Source organism: Colletotrichum orchidophilum (assembly GCF_001831195.1).
Source record: "Colletotrichum orchidophilum strain IMI 309357 chromosome Unknown Scaffold_85.1, whole genome shotgun sequence".
Taxonomy (NCBI): domain Eukaryota; kingdom Fungi; phylum Ascomycota; class Sordariomycetes; order Glomerellales; family Glomerellaceae; genus Colletotrichum; species Colletotrichum orchidophilum.
The window spans coordinates 205,477-224,574 of record NW_019173041.1 but is presented as its reverse complement, the minus strand read 5'-3'; the positions used below and the strand labels follow the sequence as shown (position 1 = coordinate 224,574).

Sequence of the window (19,098 nt, the reverse complement as noted above, 5' to 3'; positions counted from 1 at the left end):
GCTCTTGGTGAACCGCACGATGCTGGTGGTGGTGGTGTCGCTAACCTTGGTTTCAGGGGTATAGGTATGTACTGGTATCCGTAGGGGCAGCGACAGATGAGCGGCCGTGGGTGCATGGAACGGGGCCACGGAGGGGGCGCATGAGCGGGGAGAGGGGAACGCGCGTCGAGAACCGGGGGCGCCGGGGCGGAGGGAGGGGGATGCAGCGGGGCCGGGGGGGGCGGGGGGGGGGGGGGGGGGGGGGGGGGGGAGAGGGGGGGGGGGGGGGGGGGAGGGGGGGGGGGGGGGGGGGTTTGTCAGTGACAACAAGTGAGAAAAAATGGGCCCAAGAGGTAGAGGTCGGGCCGGATTCCGGGGAGGAGGAAGAGGAGGAGCCCGAGGTGGCGGTAGAGGAGGAGCAAGAGGTAGAGGAGGCGCGAGAGGCAGAGGTAGAGGAAGAGGAGGCAGAAGGTTTGATACTGCGCGTCTGGAAGAAAAGGAGTACGTTTCAGCCCCCATGCCAATCTATGAAATATTGTGAAAATCTAACACCAGTAGGTCTTCGGATGATGAGTCTCAAGAAGAGTTGGACTCTGAGGCTGAGGAGGACTCTGATATCTCCATGTCTGATGATGAGGACGAGGACGAGCAACCCAAAAACACCCGCCCTTATATGGCGCTCCTCCAAGGATTCACGGAGTCTTCAGAGCCGAGTGCTAAAAGACGGAAGCTCGAAACTGGCAAGCCAGAAAGCACCGCCAAGGCTGAGTCTGAATCTGAATCTGATGATGATGAGATCGAGGAGGAAGACAAGGATGTCGATAGGGTCGAGGAAGCTGAAGACCCAACGGCTGATCTGGAGGAGGAAGCGGAGCAGAGCGACGATGAAGACGACGTTGATGCCTCAGATCCGTTCGACAGCCACTTCACGACCCCTGATGAAGAGATGACAGCGAAGAGAGTCAAGGCGATTCAGAAGAATGAGTGGACTTTCAAGCGGACAATGTCCAAGGTTTCGAAAGCTGTGGTGACATTCCCTCAAGTGGAGGGATCAGAAGCCCCGCCGATTCTCTCACCTATTTCCAGCTTGGATAGCCTCAAGCTGAAGCAGAAGCTGCGGGAGACCGCCTCTAAAAAGATGGCCTCGCTCGACATGCTGCAGCGAGCCATCGCCCCGACGATATTCAACTACAATGACCTGTTGTACGATAATCGAAACACTCAAAACTCCAACGGTTTACGGCAGCTTGTGTGCTTACACGCCGTCAACCACGTCTTCAAGTAAGGACATTCCCATCACTTGCCTCATGAATGAAATGCTCACATATATAGGACCCGAGACAGAGTCATCAAGAACAACTACAAACTCTCAAGGGAAGAGAATGCCGATCTCGAGCTCAGAGACCAGGGTTTCACCCGCCCCAAGATCTTATTTATTCTGCCGACCAGACAGTCCTGCTTGAAGATTGTGAATACAATTGAGGAGATCTGCGCGCCGGACCAGCGGGAAAATAGAAAGCGGTTCGACGAGGCGTACACCGATGAGGACGCCAGGTTCGGGGAAGACAAGCCCTCCGACTTCCGCGAACTATTTGAGGGCAACGACGACGACATGTTCCGGATTGGCATGAAGTTCACGCGCAAGACGGTCAAGTACTTTTCGCAGTTTTACAACTCGGACATACTCCTCGCCAGTCCCCTGGGTCTCCGCATGGCCATAGGCTCCGACGAAGACAAGAAGAAGATGGACTACGACTTCCTCAGCTCCATCGAGATGGTCGTCGTCGACCAGGCCGACGCTCAGCTGATGCAGAACTGGGAGCACGTCGAGTACATTTTTGAGCACATGAACCTCCAACCCAAGGACGCCCACGGCTGCGACTTTGGCCGCGTGCGCAGCTGGTACCTGGACGACCAGGCAAAGTACTTCCGCCAGACCATTGTCCTTTCGGGCTTCAACACCCCGGAGCTCACCGAGCTTTTCCGCACGCAGTGCCACAACTGGGCCGGCAAGGTCCGCTTCCAGGCAGACTACCCCGGCGTCCTCACGCAGCTCGGTCTCAAGGCCCGCCAGACCTTTTCCCGCTTCGAGTGCCGCTCCATCGACAAGGAGCCGGACGCGCGCTTCGACTACTTCGTCTCAGCCATCCTCCCGTCCCTCATCAAGCGCGCAAAGGACACCTCGGGCACGCTCATATTCATCCCCTCGTACCTCGACTTCGTCCGCGTGCGCAACTACTTCGCCGCCAACCCGGCCGTCGCCGCCCTCTCCTTTGGCACCATCTCCGAGTACGCCGACGTCCCCGAGGCCTCGCGCGCCCGCTCGCACTTTTTGACGGGCCGGCACAAGGTGCTCTTGTACACGGAGCGAGCGCACCACTTCCGGCGCACGCAGATCCGCGGCGTCCAGCGCGTCATCATGTATAGCCTGCCGGACAACCCAATCTTCTATCGCGAGATCGCGGGCGAGTATCTCGCCCGCAGCGAGCAGGACATGAAGCTGGAGCCCGGACAGGGCAGCGTGCGCGTCATGTTCTCCAAGTACGATGTCATGAAGCTAGAGCGTGTTGTCGGCACGCAGCGTGTAGGCAAGATGATTCAGGAGAAGGGCGATACCTTTGATTTTGTATAAGAGAGAGAGAGAGAGAGAGAGATGCAAGATGGATGTGTTTTGCTGCCATATGGCGGACGTAAAAAGTTGTCTTTTTTGGAGCTTCCGTAGTATACATGTATACCCTATACGACAGTAACCTATAGACTGGCCAGGTATTTCCCTCTTGATAATACACCATTCTTTATGAGTTACAGATTTTTCACCACATCGTACCACATCCTCTGTGCTCGTGGCAGGCTCCATCGCCCCCCATCCCGCGGCCGACCTCATGCCTCAGCCTACGCCTTCTTCGCCTTGGCCCCTTCCAACAACTCCTCCTTCCGCGCCGCCTTCTCGTCCGACCTAGCCTTGAGCAGCCTGAAGCTGGCAACCATATCCTCGAACGCCGTCTTGCCGTCCTTGCGGTACCTCGTCACCTTGGCGACGTTCTTCTTGGTCAGATCCGTGCTCCTCTTGCCCGAGTCCTTGTCGTGGGCGACGGCCTTGGCCGTCATCATGAAGCGCACGTCGCGGGGCCCGTCGACGAGCTCGAGGATCGCCGAGGGGGCCTGGTCGTAGGTGCTCCGGGGCTCGGTGCGCAGCACGCGCGTGTAGCCGCCGGGGCGCTCGGAGTAGCGTGTGCGGAGCTCGCCAAAGAGCTTGGGGAGTAGGTCGTGGGGTGTCTGGCATATTATGTCCTCTGTCAGTCGTCTTGTTCCCTTTCTTCTCTAGTTGGTTCCATGGACCGGTAGCTGTTCTCCATCTTATAGAGCCGCAGGGATTTAGGGTGCCACTCACGTAGAGAATTGCCTGAGCTTTCCGCCTCGTCTCCTCATTGTCGCGCTTCGCGTAGGTGATGAGCTTCTCGGCGAGGCGCTGGGCCTCTTTCGCCTTGGCGAACGTGGTGTGGATGTGCTCGTGGGCGACGAGGGAGGTGACGAGGCCGCGGAGGAGGGCCTGTCGCGCTGATGAGTTACGGCTCAGGTGCCTGTACTTGGTGAGACCTCCCGCCATGGCTGCTGTAAATGTGTTCGAGTCGTCTCAATTGAGATTCGGCGGGGCCCCGTTTCGGTTCGTCTAGGCCGCAGAGGAAGAGCTGGGAGGCCGTGTCGGAGCTGCGCTGTGTGGTGTACAGGTCGGTCGGTGGATTTCGGAGGCAGATCGAACTGAATCGTCAAAAAGGCGTACGATAGATCGCCTTTGGTGTCTCTGCAGTCGCTCTCTCTAACCAAATTTTTGGCAATCGTGCTTTGGAGCCTCTGGTTGGCTTAGCGGAATAGTTATGCGGGGACCGAAGTCCAAAAAGCCAAGGTACCTTGACCCCTGCTCACGGCTCGCCGAAATCCACCCGGGGAGGCTGAAAGTCGCTCGCTCGCTCGCAGCCGATTAATTAACGTCATTCCGCACCGAAGCTGCCCGTCCCGCTTCTCGGAGGCCATCAGTGACAAGCAACGCGCCAATTCAAGACGACTTTTGCGACGTACTTCCTACAATCGCATCATGAAACCTTGAAACCGAATTAATCTACGGAGAGGAACTCATATATCAAATTTCGGCTCAATTGCGCACGTCGCATTTGGATTGGTACAGACCTGATCAAAAGCCATCATGGGCTTCACCACTGGATTCGTACGTCTCACACCCTCTTCACTTTTCTAAGCCTCTCAGATCCCAATCGCAGAGAGACCATACACATGCAATGAGCACATCAGATAGCTAACAAAATCTCTCCCATCGACAGACCGGCGGTATAACCGTAACCCTAGGCGTCGCCTACCTCACAGTCCTCGCCCACCAACGCAACCGAGAAACCCAATCCCACACCCTCCGGACGCAACACCACGTCCTCTCCTCCCTCCTCGAGCCCCAGATCCGCATCCCGCCGCCTCTGACCCGCTCCGAACAGGCCGTCAAGGATCGCGAGACGCTGCTGTCCTCGGCAAAAGACCGCTGGAACCGCGAGGTCGAGAACGCCGTCCGCTGGGCGCAGCGCACGGATTGGGGCGAGGTGCGCGAAGACCTCGAGAGCGGTGCCGCCCGGTTCTGGGGCGGCAGCATCAAGAAGGCCGGTGAGGCGGAGCAGGCCGTGGAGAAGAGGGCTGTTCCCTTGGCGAAGGAGGCGTCGGCCCGAGGCGGCGCTATCGCGGAGCAGTCAGGACAAGAAATCAAGAAGGAGGCACGCAGCGCGTGGGAGCGCGCAAGAGAAAAGAGCCTCGCCGCCGAGGAGGCCGCGCGCGCCAAGGCTGCCGAGGCGAAGAAGGTTATCGACGCAAAGGCCGCCGAGGTCAAGGCCGTGGTCGGCGACGTGGTGGAGAAGGGCAGGCAGCAGGGCGAGGCGGTGCTCGTGGCGGCGAAGCAGGCGGTGGGCATCGCTGAGGACAAGGTCAGCGTCAAGGTCGACGGCGCGGTGCTACCCGCGGCGTCGCCGGTGCAGAGGGCGCTCCACCAGCGGTACGAGAAGCCGAGCGGCTTGACCAAGAGTGTGAAGGAGACGCTGGCAGAGCGGTACCGGAAGATTGATGAGCAGGATAATACTCAGCTCAGGGGTATCTGATTACGGTCGACCCGTATGTTTTCCTTGCTTCCGTGGAGTCATGAGGACGCGGGAAGGCGGGTGGAGCGGTTGTGGGAGATGTACTACCAGACCACATATATAGAATAACAACGGCAAGCCTCTTCTTTTTTCCCTTTGTAGCATGCGTATTTTCCCCCCCTTCTTTGGCTCACACGGGAAGAGTGGGACATGGGCAGACGTGTGTGTGGTACAACCGGGCCGTTTGATCTGTATCTCGTCTACCTCCCGAGTCATCAATCAGGGGTTCGCGGAACGGCGGACGAAATTGAGTTGGCTGAGGGCACTTCATGGAGGACACGACAGCTCAGCGCCCTATTTGCGAGAAACATCCCCAACCACCGACCTCGCTCACGTCCTCTTCCATTCTACAATAACCTCAAAGTCTCGACACCATCACCAACCCGTTTCCAAATCTCCATACCATGCCCCCCTCACCTCAACAAGTCCCCAGCACCCGACCACGAGTGACGCCCTCCCGCATCTTCCTACGTCTCCGCGACCGCCTCGAACTCCTCCTCGAACGCTTCGTCGAAAGAGACGCCACCGCGCAAGCCGAGTTCATGACATACAAGGCGCACCGCGACCGGAGGTGGCTCGAGAAGGATATGGATGGGGGACCAGCTGCCGCGGCACTCGCTGCGGTGTCTAACACCACCGAGCCAAGACGTCGCCAGAAGAGTCCAATCAACCAGGATAATCCAACCGTTGCGTATGCGCTTCCATTTCGGGACGACAATGTCCATGACATGTTCGACGAGCCAGTCATTCCGAAGACCAGGGACAAAGACAAGGACAAGGAAAAGGCAAGTGGCCTGATGCGTACTCTCGATAAAAGCCAAACCTTGGACGGAAAAGGAGCAGCGCGCCAGATGAGAGCACCGCCCCAGCCGCGCACCCTCTCCAGGTCAAGCACACTCTCGTCCATTATCGACTCGACCTTTCTCGGAGGAGGTCAAAGACGGCGCAGGAGAAGGAATAGGAGAGGGAGGTCAGACGCCAGGCCTGGATACTTTGATCCGGATTTGTCCCCCACGACGACGCCACCACGCGCGCAGACACAGACAGCAGTGTCGGTGGCTAGAAATGACGACGATAGATTGGAGATGAACGTTCCTGTTGAGGTGCAGAGGAGATCGTGGAATGTTCCTATCGGTTCTGCGAGGTGATGTAGGAGAAGCCGTTTGGGTTCAGGACAGCAGGCAACAAGTAGAGGTGGAAATGGTTCCTTTTGCTTCGCACAAAGTTCAACCCGTTTCCGTGATGCAGAGAGCTCAGCCATATCCTTAACCATACCATTTTCAACGCACGTTAAAGGCACGTTTTGCCCTTTTCACATTACTATCGCATGACGTATAGGGAATGGTATATAGCACAGTACCGTACAAAGCGCGTCTGAAATGGAGATGATGACAAGGTGACCTATCCCCAAATCACTCCTATTCCACCCCAGCAACGAAAGATCCTTCCACTCCAAACGAGTGTATCTTACAAAGTCGAAACGTTTTTCACGTCCCCAGAATCTCCAAGGCAGGTCATATCTGAAGGGGACTAAACTTACAATCAAAGAAAAGTGCGCATCGCATGTGTGGTGATGAGGCTGTGTTTTTTTTTTTTTTCAATCAAAAAACTGACAATCGCACCTGGGACGTGCATTTGGATAGAGGGACAAAATAGCGAGGTGAAGTGTGTAAACGCTTTATGTTTGAACTCATTCTTGTCCCCCAATTCATCCGATAAAATTCCTAAGAACGCCTTCGCTGGGTTAGGGTGTACCAACTTACCAGGGCCAAGACCCATCTCAGCAACGCACCTGTAGCACCTTTCGCGCCGAGCCCTAGAACAAACTTGACCCAGTACCCGAACCCGCGGATCTGGAGGCCGCTGCGGTCAAAGTCGGGCTTGTCGGTTGTCATGCCTTGGAGGCGGGCGAGCTCCTTGGGTGAATAGGGCATGTAGCGGACGCGGATGAATTTCTCCAGCCACGCCGGGGTTTGCGCGACGGAGCGGCGATGGGTGAAAGCCTCAAAGGACGCGCGGCCGCGATAGTTGCCCGTGCCGGATTCACCAATGCCGCCAAAGGGAACAGTCGACACGGAGGCGTGGAAAAAGCCATCATTGATGGTGGCGCCGCCAGAGGTCACCTCGTTGAGGACTTCGAGCATGTTAGTACTGCCTATGCCTGAAAAACAGTGGACTATGCTTACTTCTCTGGTTCTCCTGGTCATTGCCAAAAGTGAAGAGCGCCAAAGGCGTCCTGTAGACCTGGTTCGCAATGTTGATTGCATCGTCGAGGGTATCGTATGGCATGATAGCGAAGAGTGGACCAAAAGACTCATCCTTCATGACGGAGTCGAGCATGGAGTCGACTAGTACAGCGGTAGGCTCAATGTAGAGCTGGTCCTCGTCCAGACCACCGCCCATGACAATCTTCCCGTTCGTCTCGTCAATCATCTTCTTGATGCGCTGGAAGGACCTTTTGTTGACAATGCGGGAGAAATCAGGGCTGTTCTTGGCGCCGCTGGGGAAGAACTCCTTGTAAGTAGCGTTGAGGCCCTGGATGAGAGGCTCGACGATGGCGCGGTCTGCCAGGATATAGTTCTGGGAGATGCACACTTGGCCAGCGTTGAGGCACTTTGCCCACATAAGGCGGCGAGCTGCGAGCTTGACGTTGGCGTTCTTGGTGATGAAAGCCGGGTTCAGTCCACCCAGCTCCAGGGTGACGGGCGTGAGGTTTTCGGCAGCCCTCTTGGCAATGATCTTGCCGACAGCAGTGCTGCCCGTGTACATAATCTTGTCCCACTTGACGTCGAGAAGCGCCTGGGTCTCCTGGACAGCACCATTGACGACGGTGTAGGCCTTGGGGTCGAGGGCAACCTCAAAGATCTTGGCCAGGACCATGGCGGTGGCCGGGGCGCTCTCGGAAGGCTTCAACACGGCGGTGCAGCCGGCGGCAATGGCGCCGATGATGGGGAGAAGGGTCAGTTGGACAGGAAAGTTGAAGGCGCCGATGACGAGAATCATGCCGAGAGGTTCCTTACGGATGCGCGGCTTCAGGGCAAAGTAGGTCAGGGGTATATCCTCGCACTTCTCATCTGCGGCGAACTTGCTGAGGTTCTTGAGCATGTAGAGGCAGTCATTGGCGCACCAGTCGATCTCGGAGAGGACGGCTTCATGCTTGCACTTCCTCAGGTCCTTGCGCAGGGCGTCGCAAAGCTGTGGGGAGTAGTCCTTGATGGCCCAGTAGAGCTTTCGGAGCTGGAGGGTGCGGTACTTGAGGTCCTTGGTCTTGTTGGAGCGGAAGGTGGCGCGGATAGTGTCTGTGAGGCGGTAGATGTCGTCGGTTGAGGTGTGAGCGAACTCGGCGATCTTCGAGTCCGTTGCGAGCGACATGTTGATGGCTTTGAGGTGTGATTCCAGTGTGATGGATGGGTTTCTTTTCTACTCTTCTTTTTTTGCGATGAACCGGACCTAGGGAAAGGAGAGGTTCGTGAGGGGAAGCTAGCAAATGTCGGGGTTCGGGGCCGCGGAGAAGAAGAGGAGATGGTGTTGGCGGTGGGAGATAGAGTTGCAAGGGTTGCCTCAACTTATGTAGTCCGAGTAGTATACATCAGCAGCCAAGCAGATGCGGAGGGTATCGGTATTAGCTTGTAGGGAAAAAGTGGTGGATGCGACAAAGCTCCACAGGTGCTCGGCCTCCGTGTCGCGTGGGTGTGATGGACAGGTACGCGAGGTAGGGAGGCACTCTGAATGTGTGGGTAGGGACTCCCGGGCTTAGAAACCTCGTCGGATGAGACGGTCCAGTTGTCCAAGGTCAGCCGGGTCCTTGGGAGATGCCGAATCGTTCAGAGAGTGCCAAAACCTCTTTTCCAGGACGATGCGAGAAACAATTCTATCCCGTTGGTGATGCGGAAGAAGAATCGTTGCAATGGGTCGGTCAAAAATGGTTGACGACGACACTTGGATGATACGAGTGCGAATGCGAGTGGTGGTGTATTTGGGGTGTAACCCGTAAAGCAAGGAGGGAGAGCAGGAGGACGAGCGGTTGGTGAGTGGAGAGGTGAGGGTAGGGGGAGGCGACTGCGCTGGACTGCACGTTGGAAACAAACTCGTCCCCAGGAAGGCGCGGGCAGGGAAGCTACAGGAACGGTGCGGTGCGCTAATTGCATGTGAACGGCACCCAGCAAGCAGCAATTGCTGTGACTTTCTCTTCCCCCGTGCCTCAGTTATTACCTGGGCTAGCACGGCAACCTTACGGATACAGATGCTTGGTTGCGACTGATCCGTACCGAATGGCGCTGCATAATAGGACGGGCGGGGAATGGAGGCCTAGATGTCCCGACGGAGCGGGCTGCGACGGGGGACGCCGTCCGATCATGTCCTACCTACCTACCTACCTATGCTGCGGCCCATCGGCCAACCGCTTTATCTCAGGTTCTTATGCTTGATGCTTTGGACAGCTAGTCGCCGTGATGAAAATTGGATGCTCTTCATTATTTCATACTATTTCATATTATGCCGAGCTATACCGAGCTAACGAGAGAACACTGCCTTCTGAGAGACTAACAGCTTCAGGTGAACCATCCGTCAATGTCAGATTGACGGTCGCATGCTGAGCTTTGAGCTTTGAGCTTAGATAGAGTCCGAGGCAAAGCTGAGAGCTCTACCTTAGCCTGGCATGCCAGGCGTGCCAGGCTACCTTAGGCCCCCTCTCTTTTGCTACCTACCTTATCGAAGACCGCCCGGGGCGCCGCGGCCGCCCGCCATTCCCGCCGCTGCGTTTCTTCCCCACATGGGTACAGACGCCACCCCCTGCAGCCATTTGCACCTGCATGACCTCGACGTGCAAGAATATGGTAGGCAAGACTAGAGAAGGGCAAAAAAAAAAAATTGCCGAGGCATCACTCAACACTTTGTTCCATGCGGCTGACTAAACTCGAGCAATCCCTGTCCCTGAAGCGCGTCTATTTTCCCACCCGAGTACCGCTTTTTTGGTGCATTAAAGTTTTAACCCATTGTTCTCCACCGTGAATCACATGGGCAACAACTTGCGGAAAGTGGTTGGTTCTATCCAAGTGCTGGGCATTGGACATGCATACTTATTTGAATGACATCAATTCAGTGTCAGTCGGGCAAAAGGCCCTGCGAGAAGGATTACGACCTTCAACTCTGACAGCAATCCATGGTTCCCAGGCAAGATCCCCGTCTAACCCGGCTTGCCCACCAGCTTCTTTTTTGATAACACGCCTCGGGCTTTCCGCCACTCTTCTAATCAGCAGCATTCTCCACAAGCTTGTAGTCCCCATGTTGAGAAAACGCCTTGAACCGTCGTCCACTTTTGAAACAGCGATACGAGTCGCCTACACAAGCCACCATTGTTTTTGAATTTCTATAATTCCGATCTGGCACGGAAGTATACATGGAGATATTACACGGACAGGCAAAAGTCCATAAACGGACCGCGCCGCCTAGTCATACACGAGATTTAGTTCCCCCCCCCTTGTGAACGGGAGACCGAGTCTGCGGTCCTCAAGCCGGCTTGTAGGAGTAGTACGGATACGCAAGGCCTCCATCTCCTTTTACCGACGGGGGAGACCCCTTGACTTGTTGCCACCTCGGCCCCGGACCGTCACCATCTCGGCCACCTTGCCCTCCGCCTCCGGTGACGGCGCCGCGAGGAACTGCTCAATCTTCTCCGTGCCGTCGATAACCTGTCCCTCCTCCAGCTTGCCGGCGTCGATCTCGAGCGTCCGCAGGCGGTACCCGTCGAGCTCCTTGCGGCGCTCCTCCGTCATGCGCCACTCCTTGGGAAACTTGGGCTTGTTCTTGAAGACGTGGTGTCGCGTGTCGAGGGGGATGTCCTTGAACGTGTCCTTGGGGTCCTGTGGAAAGAGATTCTATCGTCAGCCTTTTCTTCTCGTGCGACGTGGCCAGCACGTAATCCTTCGGGACATGTGTGTGTGTGTGTGTGTGTCTGTGTATGCTCACCTTGGCGCTCGCAATGAGGTCATCCAGCAAGTTGGACAGATAACGCTTATTCTGCGCCTGGTGCTCGTACTTCTCGGAGCTCATCTTGACGATGTCCGTCTCCGGGTTATACCGCGGCCCGACCAGCTTGCGGAGCTTGTCCGCCTGCACCTCGGTGAGTCCCAGATCAGCCGGCGAGAACTGCATGACCACCTTCTTCTCCGCCGGGTGGTACTCGCCCATGTACGACGTGTATCGGAAGCGCAGCACCTCGCCCTCCTTGGGGGGCTCGAAAGGCTTGGCGAGCTCTGTTTTTGCCGGGGTTTCCGCAGTCAGCAAGTCGTCCCTAGGCAGAAGAGCTCAACCGGGGCTGAGGGTAACAAGTTCACGTACTGGACAGCAGCGGCATCTCCCACGCCATGATTCGGTGGTAGTGTCTGTACTCGCGGATCTCATCCAACTTGCCGTGCGCCATGGGCGTGATGTCGTTCTCGTCAAACTCCTCCATCGCGCCCTCCGTCGAGGCTGTCGGGTCGTCCTCGTCGTACCAGAACGACGACTTCACGGGTCGGGATTCAGACGAAACCTTCTTCCACTCCTGCGAGGTCAAGATCGGCTCCTGCTCCTGTTCGTCCCTCCCCATTTCTTTCTTGAGGTACTGCGCCACCGACATCTGCTGAGCCTCCGGGTCAAGCTTCCTGACTTTCTCGAGAGCCTGGAGCTCCTCGGGCTTGAGACGCTCCACCATCTCCTCGATGGTCTCACGCTCCGGCTCATAAATTTCGTCGAATTTCAACGCATCGTTTCCCTCGTCGTTCCGCGCCCGTCTCGTGGTGCTGGCGGCGAATTCTCGTCTCTGGATCTGGCGGTGGGCGAATGTCGTCGTCGTCGGGTGGGGTGCGGCAATGCGCGGAGTCGTGGGTATCCTACGACTGCTGCGAACACAGAGTCGGAATGCTTGCCCTGCTGCTGCCATGTTGGGCGGGTTGGCTTCGTTTACATCGGCCGAGTGCAATGCTTGGTTCCTGAGTTGGTCGCGCTTTACTGAGATGGCGTTGGGAATTGTTCCCCGGAAATTTTTGGACGGAGCTCCAGCCACATTGCCCCATTCAAGCCACACTATTAGGTGGGTCCATCACGGCTACCTACCTCATCAACGCCACAAAACCAGTATCATTCGAAAAGCGTTCAGAATAATCATCAGTTAAAAGGAAAGTGCCCGGGAAGCTCAAGTGGTTAATAGCCCTGTCCTCTTGCATGTTCGATTTCTCTGAAGTATATAGGCTCGAGCCTTGACTCTGCCTTTTGCCTTTTGCTTCGATCTCTTTTTCAATTTCTTGGGGCCCTTTCCAAGTACATACACCCTTACAGGATATTCAATTATCAATGGCAGCAGCCTTTTATGTCAATTGACATTCCTGATCGATCGAATATCATCTTCCGTCTTTCGGACTATTCTGCCGTCTTCCCCAGAGAGCTCAAGAATACATATTATGGATTCTCTACAACGCATTTGATGTTGCAATGCCATTCTGGTGATTATAATAGGGTAGGAAACATTCATTACGGTATCATCAACTCCTTACATATCTTATTGCGCACAACTTCCCTCCATTAGAATCCTCCTCGGTATGCCTAGCATTCTCTCAAAACCCAGATGGTCTCCGATTCATGATCCCATTACTAAACTGCTTTGCCTTATCCAGCGTGTTCTTCATTCCCAAGAAAGAAGAACGATGGGATTTCATGTCAGGCCTGCTACGCAAACGTCAGCTTCGGTATCCTCATTGGAAGGTTTGACCAATCATGAGAAAACTCACCTTCCATCCTGACCGACCCATTCCTGTTGTTGCTGCTGCTGCTGAGGCGGCGACCCGTTGCCTGGACCAAAGTACGACTGCTGCTGCTGCTGCTGCTGACCACCGGAGAGAGGCGGGCTAATCTGCCACGCACCCGGCAGCTGGTACGGCAAATCAGGGAACGGCTGCATCTTCTGCGGCGGCGTCGTCCCCGGACTGTGGCTCGGCCTGTCGAATGATGATGGGTCATACGGAGCATGGTAGTCCACCGACATCTGGCTGTTGGCCGCAGGCTGCGAAGCGAGTTGTGTCTGGCTCGCGTATCCCGCTGCTTGGTACGCGGGCGCCCCGGGATACGACGTCGAATTCTGATAGGAAGAGCGCTGGTCCATGCTCGCCCTGCGAAGCGCGGCTGGCGGCGCTGGCGGTTGGAACTGGCTGCCCGACACGTTTGACGGCGCAGGCGTGCTCGGCGCAGGCTTCCGTCGGATCGGGGCCTGGCCGGGTGAGATGAGCGGTTCGCCGGCAGGGAGGCTCTCGGCCTGCGCGGCCCACTGTAGCGTCGGCTGCTTGACAAAGGCAGGCTTCGAGGCGTAGGAGTCCATGCGGGTCAGCTGGTCGAACTCGTAGTGCGCGAGCTGCTCCTCCAGCTGGACTTGCTGGGAATATCTGCGCTGGGAGGGCAATTCCGCGATCGTTGTCGGTGGCATTTCCACAGGCTCCCGCTCCGGCACCTTCTGCGGTCGGTGCGGCAGGGATGTGAAGTTTTGGAGCAGCGAGACTTGGGTGACGAGGGCGGCCTCGAGCTCTTCGGACAACTCTCTGACGGGCCGGAAAGCGCTCTCTTCAGATGCTGCATCGTCGACCTTTTTGGCGCTGTTTGGGAACGACTCCGTTCTCGGGGTGTCTTCGTCGCTGCCCTTGTCATTATCTCCATCAAAGACGTCGCCTCTCTCCTCAGAGCTCGTTAGCTGCTTGTTATCTTGGCCCTGTGATGGTTGTACATCCTCATCGTCATAGTCGAGACCCCGGTTTCCAAACCCAGTGCTACGGACCACCTCCGAAACGGCCGTATTACCGTCCTTCATGGCCTTGCTAATAGCCGCCATCAATTCCGAAACGCGCTCTACGAGCACAGCTGTACAGTCCTCATCGTCTCCGTACTGTATGGCTGACTGAAGCGCGTTTTCGTTGTCATTGTTGACGTGGAAGATGTCGGCGCCATTGTCCAAGAGGAACTTGACGCTATCCGCATCTCCCGCTCGTGCAGCAACGATTAAGGCTGTATCGGCCTCCTGATCGGCCAGGTTGATATCGGCGCCCGCATCCACCAGAACGCGTAGCGACTCGACCGGGAGGGTGGCGGCGGCGTTGATCAAGACTGTCGAGTTGTCAAAGCCTCCAAAGACGTTGACTTCGGCTTTGGCTTTTACAAGGAGCTCGAGGATCGCCTGTTCTCCTTTCAAGGCAGCTGCGATAAGAGGGCATGTTTCCTCCCCAGTGCCGAGGTCAGGGTTGGCGCCGCGCTCAAGCAGGAGGGTGACGATTTCTACCTTGCCTGATTCGCACGCTACCTGGAGAGCAGTTCCCTGCGGGAAATTCTCATTCGTGGTGAGATCATTGACGTCAGCCCCTCGGTCGAGAAGCTCCTTGACTACATCGTAATGACCTTCGGCAGCGGCAGCCTGGATAGCCCATCCGTTGGGCGCGTCGATATCGGCGCCTCTGTCCAAGAGTAATCTGATAATGTCAAGGGTCCCATCGTATGCTGCGGCAGTCAAGGCGGTCCCGTAACTGACCACTGTTAGTTTGATCCACACAGTGATGTAGCAGGGCAACTCACTAGTCTCCAGTGGCATTGGGGTTGACTTTGAAATCATCAATTAACAACCTGACAGTCGATTCTTTCTCGAGATCAGTGGCCTCGTACAGACTCTCGTTGAGTGTCTCCTGTCTGATATTGCCGTTTGTGTATTTCCAGACGGCCTCCAAAACCTTGTCTTGATGCTCCGCCGTTCTCGCCGCACTGAGGAAAAGGTCGTTGCAGTCGAGGCCCCTGCGCTGCTCCAGGAGTATCACGACAATGTCCCAATTCTCTTCCTTTGCCGCCACCTCTAGCGCAGTCTGGAAGCAATTTTGAGGGTGGGAGTAAGTTAGCAACTTGTAGAACACGTCCACTCTGCCAGAGACGGCAGCCTTGATGAGCGCCTTGTCAAATTCCTTGGCCGGGAGCTTGTCAGCGTATGTATGCGTGAGATACTCAAACATGGAGAGGTCTGCATGGAGACCAGCCAGTGCCAGAGGCGAGTCGATGTTATCGTCCTCGACGGCCAACGAGACCTGCTTCTCGACGAGTAGCTTGACGGCGTCTGGACTACCGGAAGTGATGGCGGCATTCATTACTGGGCCGACTCTATTCGCGATAGCATTGGCATTCGCACCCCTCTTAATAAGCTTGTCCATGACTTTGACGTGGCCAGCGAATGCGGCCTTGTGTAACGGTGTCTCTTTACCAATCTCGATGCCATCGTCGATGCTGGCACCTCTCTTGAGAAGCTCATCCACGATGTTTGGTCTGCCGATGTATGCGGCGAAATGAAGCTGCCACCAGGGTTAGTAAAGAACCACAAAAGAAAAACCAATGAAATAACAAGCCGGTAAGGGCTCAAGGGCCGGATGGGTAGCTAATTTCGCCTTACAGGGGTGTTCTCAAGACTATCTCTCTTATTGATCTCGTCCTCATGGCCGTTCTGAATGAGCGCAGAAACGAGTTGCTTGAATCCGATCGCAGCCGCAATGTGCAAAGCAGTCAGCTCCTTGGGCAAGAAACCGTCGAGCACCTTTGTCATGGACATGTATACGACGAGCCACCGGTACCGGATCAAAGACTCGGTCCGCCAGAAGTCATCTTCGCTGAGATCCTCCGCAATCTCCAACGTGGCCTTACTGGCGTGGTGAAGCCAGTGCTTGACAGGATATGGTAGCACCTTTTCAGCCAGTATTCTTGCCTCTTCATCCTCGTCGTCTTGTTGGTAGCCGTATGTGGACTCGTCGTCGTCGTCCCAGTCCGTGTCGCTGTCCGAATCGTCTTGATCAGAATCAGTGGCAGCACTTTCCTGGCCATCTACTTCAGATTCTTCCCTGTCCTCATCCCCGTCCTCTACAGACTGCGTCTCTGTTTCCTCGCTTTCCTCGTGGGCCTCCTCAACAGGCTTCTCCTCCGCAGGGAAGTCAAACGCATCCTTGATGTGTGCCAAGCACCGCAGTGCAATGATGCCCTGTTGCCATTTGCTTTCGTCGTTCGACATGCCGAGAGTCTTCCTGGACGTCTCCTTTTCCAAAAGATGTTCTTTGACGACCCTGTCCATGAAGCCGATTGTGTTCTCTGACTTGCCGCTTCTCTTCACCGTCAACAACGGCCTGCATTTTTTTACCAAGTCTTGGAGCTCAGCTTTTCCCGAGTCCGTGGCAGGAAATCCTGCCAAAACAACGAGCTCGTCCTCGGTGGGCTCTTCAAACGTCAGAACGAGTGTCCGCAACAGCTCCTTGATCTTGTCGGTCTCCTTTTGGTTTGAGTGGAAAATCTTTGCCCACGCAGCGTCCAAAAGAGCCTTAAGTTCCTGGGGCATCCCCTCAAGCATATGCCTGATCTTGAGATCGCTTTCTGCGTCGGGGAGCTCTGCGAGCTGCATGCAGGAAAGCTTGATCCACTGACTGTTGGATGCTCTCTTCCCAATCAGACTGCTCGCATAGTAGGTGAGCGCCTTGTTGTACTTCTTCGAGCTGCCCAGTTCTTGTACCTTCTCTTGCGCCGCCTTGCGCAGCTCCCGCTGAACCTGGTCGCAGTACTTGTCATCCTCGAGATCGATAAGCTGAATTCCTTCTACCTTTAGGTAGTCTTCAACGTGATGGACTTCTCTGCTTGTGAGAAACCACCTGGTAGGGACTCGTTTGTCATCCTCACTCTTCAGTCCTTGTAGCTCGGCGTTGAGGAAACGCATGAGTTTGACAGTTGACTCGGCATCTTCTGGCAGAACATGCAAATTGTTGATGATGAAGTAGACCCTGCGGCCGATGAATTCGTCCGTGAGAATATCCCGAAGAGTCTGCCAAAGATTTTCCACTGTGAGGATCGCCGAATTCTCGCCCTTCTTTTTCACAAAGTGCTTCGCGTAAACAGACAAGGTGGCTTGCTGGCCAATGAGCTGCCGCACCAGGGACTTGAGTAAGTCTTCAGCAGTCAGGAAGTCTGAAGAAGGGTCGCAGAAGAAGTAGGCAACGAGGGCGCGTCCTCGACCATCATTCCCCTTTTCGTCGGCTTGTATGATTTTGTCAATGTCCTGGAGGGCCGCCATAGTTGCTCGCGTCTTTCCTCTACCCTCAGGACCACGGATATACACAGCCTGTCCTCTGTTTTTCCGTGTCGCACTCCCCGTATCACGGTCGTCTTTCAACCATTCCAAGTATGCCTCCGCTTTGGGAATCCATATCGATGGCGGGAACTGGGGCTCCAGCATTTTCCGCTTCCTCGAAACTTGGCCGCCGTTCAGCAACTCCATGACATTGTTGACGACTTCTGGCTCGATTCCACGGGTCGAGTTCAGTCGGTTCTTGGCCACGAGATTGGCGCCATGAATAAGTCTCTTGAGGGGCTCTCTGACGAGCTGATACCGGGAGTCCTTGAAGTCGCTGAACTTTACAAGATCTCGATGATTGGCAGTAAGGGCCATCTCCTCGATTCCAGGCAAGGTCGCCGACGCTCTCGGGACGAAATCTTGCAGATTCTTGGGAATAACTGCCTTGGTGATTTTCGACATGGCTGCTCCGTACTTTTCTTGGGTAAAGTCGGTTTGGTGAATCTCGTAAAAGCAGAAGAGCTGGACGGCAGGGCTCAGTTTGAGAGCCAATCGTAGAAAGTCGCCTCGCAGTTCGTTCAAGCTCTCATCTCCAGGCGTCATCATCTTCACTAACGCCGACGACTTGGTATACCCAAGTTGCTCGCCGACATAACCGAGCATGGAGGCGACGGCGGCAACTTGAGCACCGCCGAAGGGCGTTCCAAAAAAGGCGCAACCGGCAATGCACTCAAACAGCCTAGGGAAGATGTCCCGATACGTCTCTGCGGCAAGTATGACAGCCTGGATGTGTCGTCAGCCTCAACGCAGTTCGCCAATTGGTTTTGAAGCCTACCTTTGCGATAACCAAGCCTCCCATACTATGGCCGATGAATACGATAGGACGATCTCTGATGTTCTAATCTCAGATCAGAGCGAGCCCATGGTTAAAGATTCGATACAATCAACCTACCTCCCGATTTGCTTGCAACCCCTCCAACATTGATTTGGCAATGTCCCTCATAAAAGTCTTTACTTTGAGGTCTCCAACCCACGCTGATTCATACTGATACAGCAGTATGCGAGCTTTGGGGAAATCCCTCGCCAAGCCCTCCTTTTTGCTCGTAGATTCAGACGAGGGCTTCGAGACGCCATCCCCGGTTGCCCAGTTGAACCCGGTCTCCGACTTCCAACTGTCCTCCGGGGATGCACCTAGTCCAGGCACAAAAACAATGCTATCGAACTGTTAGACCCTCATGAGACCACACTCTCAACCTAGGTAGCAGGCGAGGCATACTCAACATCAATGGCAGAACCAGTCTCTTTCTGGGGATTGTACAACTCCTTGAAGCCCTGCTGAACCGTCTGATACGTCGTCTTGGGCTTCGGCAACCCGGCGGCGCCGTGAGGCACCTTTTTCGTTCCAGCGCGGCGGATAGACATGATGATCCCGCTCACTGCGAAGACTTACACAACAACAACCTGACAACCGCGACTTCCGAGAAAGAGGGGATCAACAAGCTTTGAATACGAGCCACGGAGCTAGGCACCGGCGTAATAAGCGTAGCCTGACAGGGCTGCCACTTGGGGTCCAAATTCTAATATGCCCTCCCCCTGCAACTGGGCGGCCCGAAACGACCTTAGCGGCGTCAGCCACCCCCATGCATTGTAATCCTGCGATGCCAACGATCGTCCGACTGCGCCAATAGTGTCATCAGCTGAACCAAAACCGCCTCTAATTTTGTAGCGCTGTCACACAAGTAAGCATTTGGTCTCACGGTGCAGTGGCGGGTTCGGGTTCGTCTGTATTTGGGACCCAACACGGTTTGCTGCTGCAGGCTGAGGTTCTAGGCA

At 55.6% G+C, this 19,098-nt stretch overlaps 7 protein-coding genes across 7 annotated transcripts; 3 read left to right on the top strand and 4 right to left on the bottom strand.

Moving 5' to 3' along the window:
* Positions 1-319: 319 nt before the first annotated feature.
* On the top strand, positions 320-2,611 carry CORC01_09456 (uncharacterized protein; the record flags this gene model as incomplete). The annotated part of the gene is made up of 3 exons (XM_022621085.1): positions 320-480; positions 538-1,260; positions 1,312-2,611. The coding sequence occupies 3 exons, from the start codon at positions 320-322 to the stop codon at positions 2,609-2,611; spliced, it is 2,184 nt and encodes a 727-aa protein (XP_022472473.1).
* A 260-nt stretch (positions 2,612-2,871) lies between these two features.
* On the bottom strand, positions 2,872-3,586 carry CORC01_09455 (ribosomal protein L17; the record flags this gene model as incomplete). Its single annotated transcript, XM_022621084.1, has 2 exons — positions 2,872-3,255; positions 3,371-3,586. 2 exons carry the CDS (start codon positions 3,584-3,586, stop codon positions 2,872-2,874), a joined length of 600 nt encoding a protein of 199 aa, XP_022472472.1.
* A 594-nt stretch (positions 3,587-4,180) lies between these two features.
* On the top strand, positions 4,181-5,126 carry CORC01_09454 (uncharacterized protein; the record flags this gene model as incomplete). Its single annotated transcript, XM_022621083.1, has 2 exons — positions 4,181-4,201; positions 4,314-5,126. The coding sequence occupies 2 exons, from the start codon at positions 4,181-4,183 to the stop codon at positions 5,124-5,126; spliced, it is 834 nt and encodes a 277-aa protein (XP_022472471.1).
* Positions 5,127-5,569: 443 nt separating this feature from the next.
* CORC01_09453 (uncharacterized protein) lies at positions 5,570-6,313 on the top strand (the record flags this gene model as incomplete). Its single annotated transcript, XM_022621082.1, has 1 exon — positions 5,570-6,313. One exon carries the CDS (start codon positions 5,570-5,572, stop codon positions 6,311-6,313), a length of 744 nt encoding a protein of 247 aa, XP_022472470.1.
* Positions 6,314-6,889: 576 nt separating this feature from the next.
* CORC01_09452 (aldehyde dehydrogenase) lies at positions 6,890-8,537 on the bottom strand (the record flags this gene model as incomplete). Its single annotated transcript, XM_022621081.1, has 2 exons — positions 6,890-7,299; positions 7,352-8,537. 2 exons carry the CDS (start codon positions 8,535-8,537, stop codon positions 6,890-6,892), a joined length of 1,596 nt encoding a protein of 531 aa, XP_022472469.1.
* A 2,186-nt stretch (positions 8,538-10,723) lies between these two features.
* On the bottom strand, positions 10,724-12,087 carry CORC01_09451 (uncharacterized protein; the record flags this gene model as incomplete). The annotated part of the gene is made up of 3 exons (XM_022621080.1): positions 10,724-11,026; positions 11,133-11,419; positions 11,505-12,087. The coding sequence occupies 3 exons, from the start codon at positions 12,085-12,087 to the stop codon at positions 10,724-10,726; spliced, it is 1,173 nt and encodes a 390-aa protein (XP_022472468.1).
* A 670-nt stretch (positions 12,088-12,757) lies between these two features.
* On the bottom strand, positions 12,758-18,687 carry CORC01_09450 (uncharacterized protein; the record flags this gene model as incomplete). Its single annotated transcript, XM_022621079.1, has 7 exons — positions 12,758-12,866; positions 12,932-14,704; positions 14,754-15,511; positions 15,610-18,048; positions 18,101-18,163; positions 18,218-18,479; positions 18,542-18,687. The coding sequence occupies 7 exons, from the start codon at positions 18,685-18,687 to the stop codon at positions 12,758-12,760; spliced, it is 5,550 nt and encodes a 1,849-aa protein (XP_022472467.1).
* Positions 18,688-19,098: the final 411 nt, after the last annotated feature.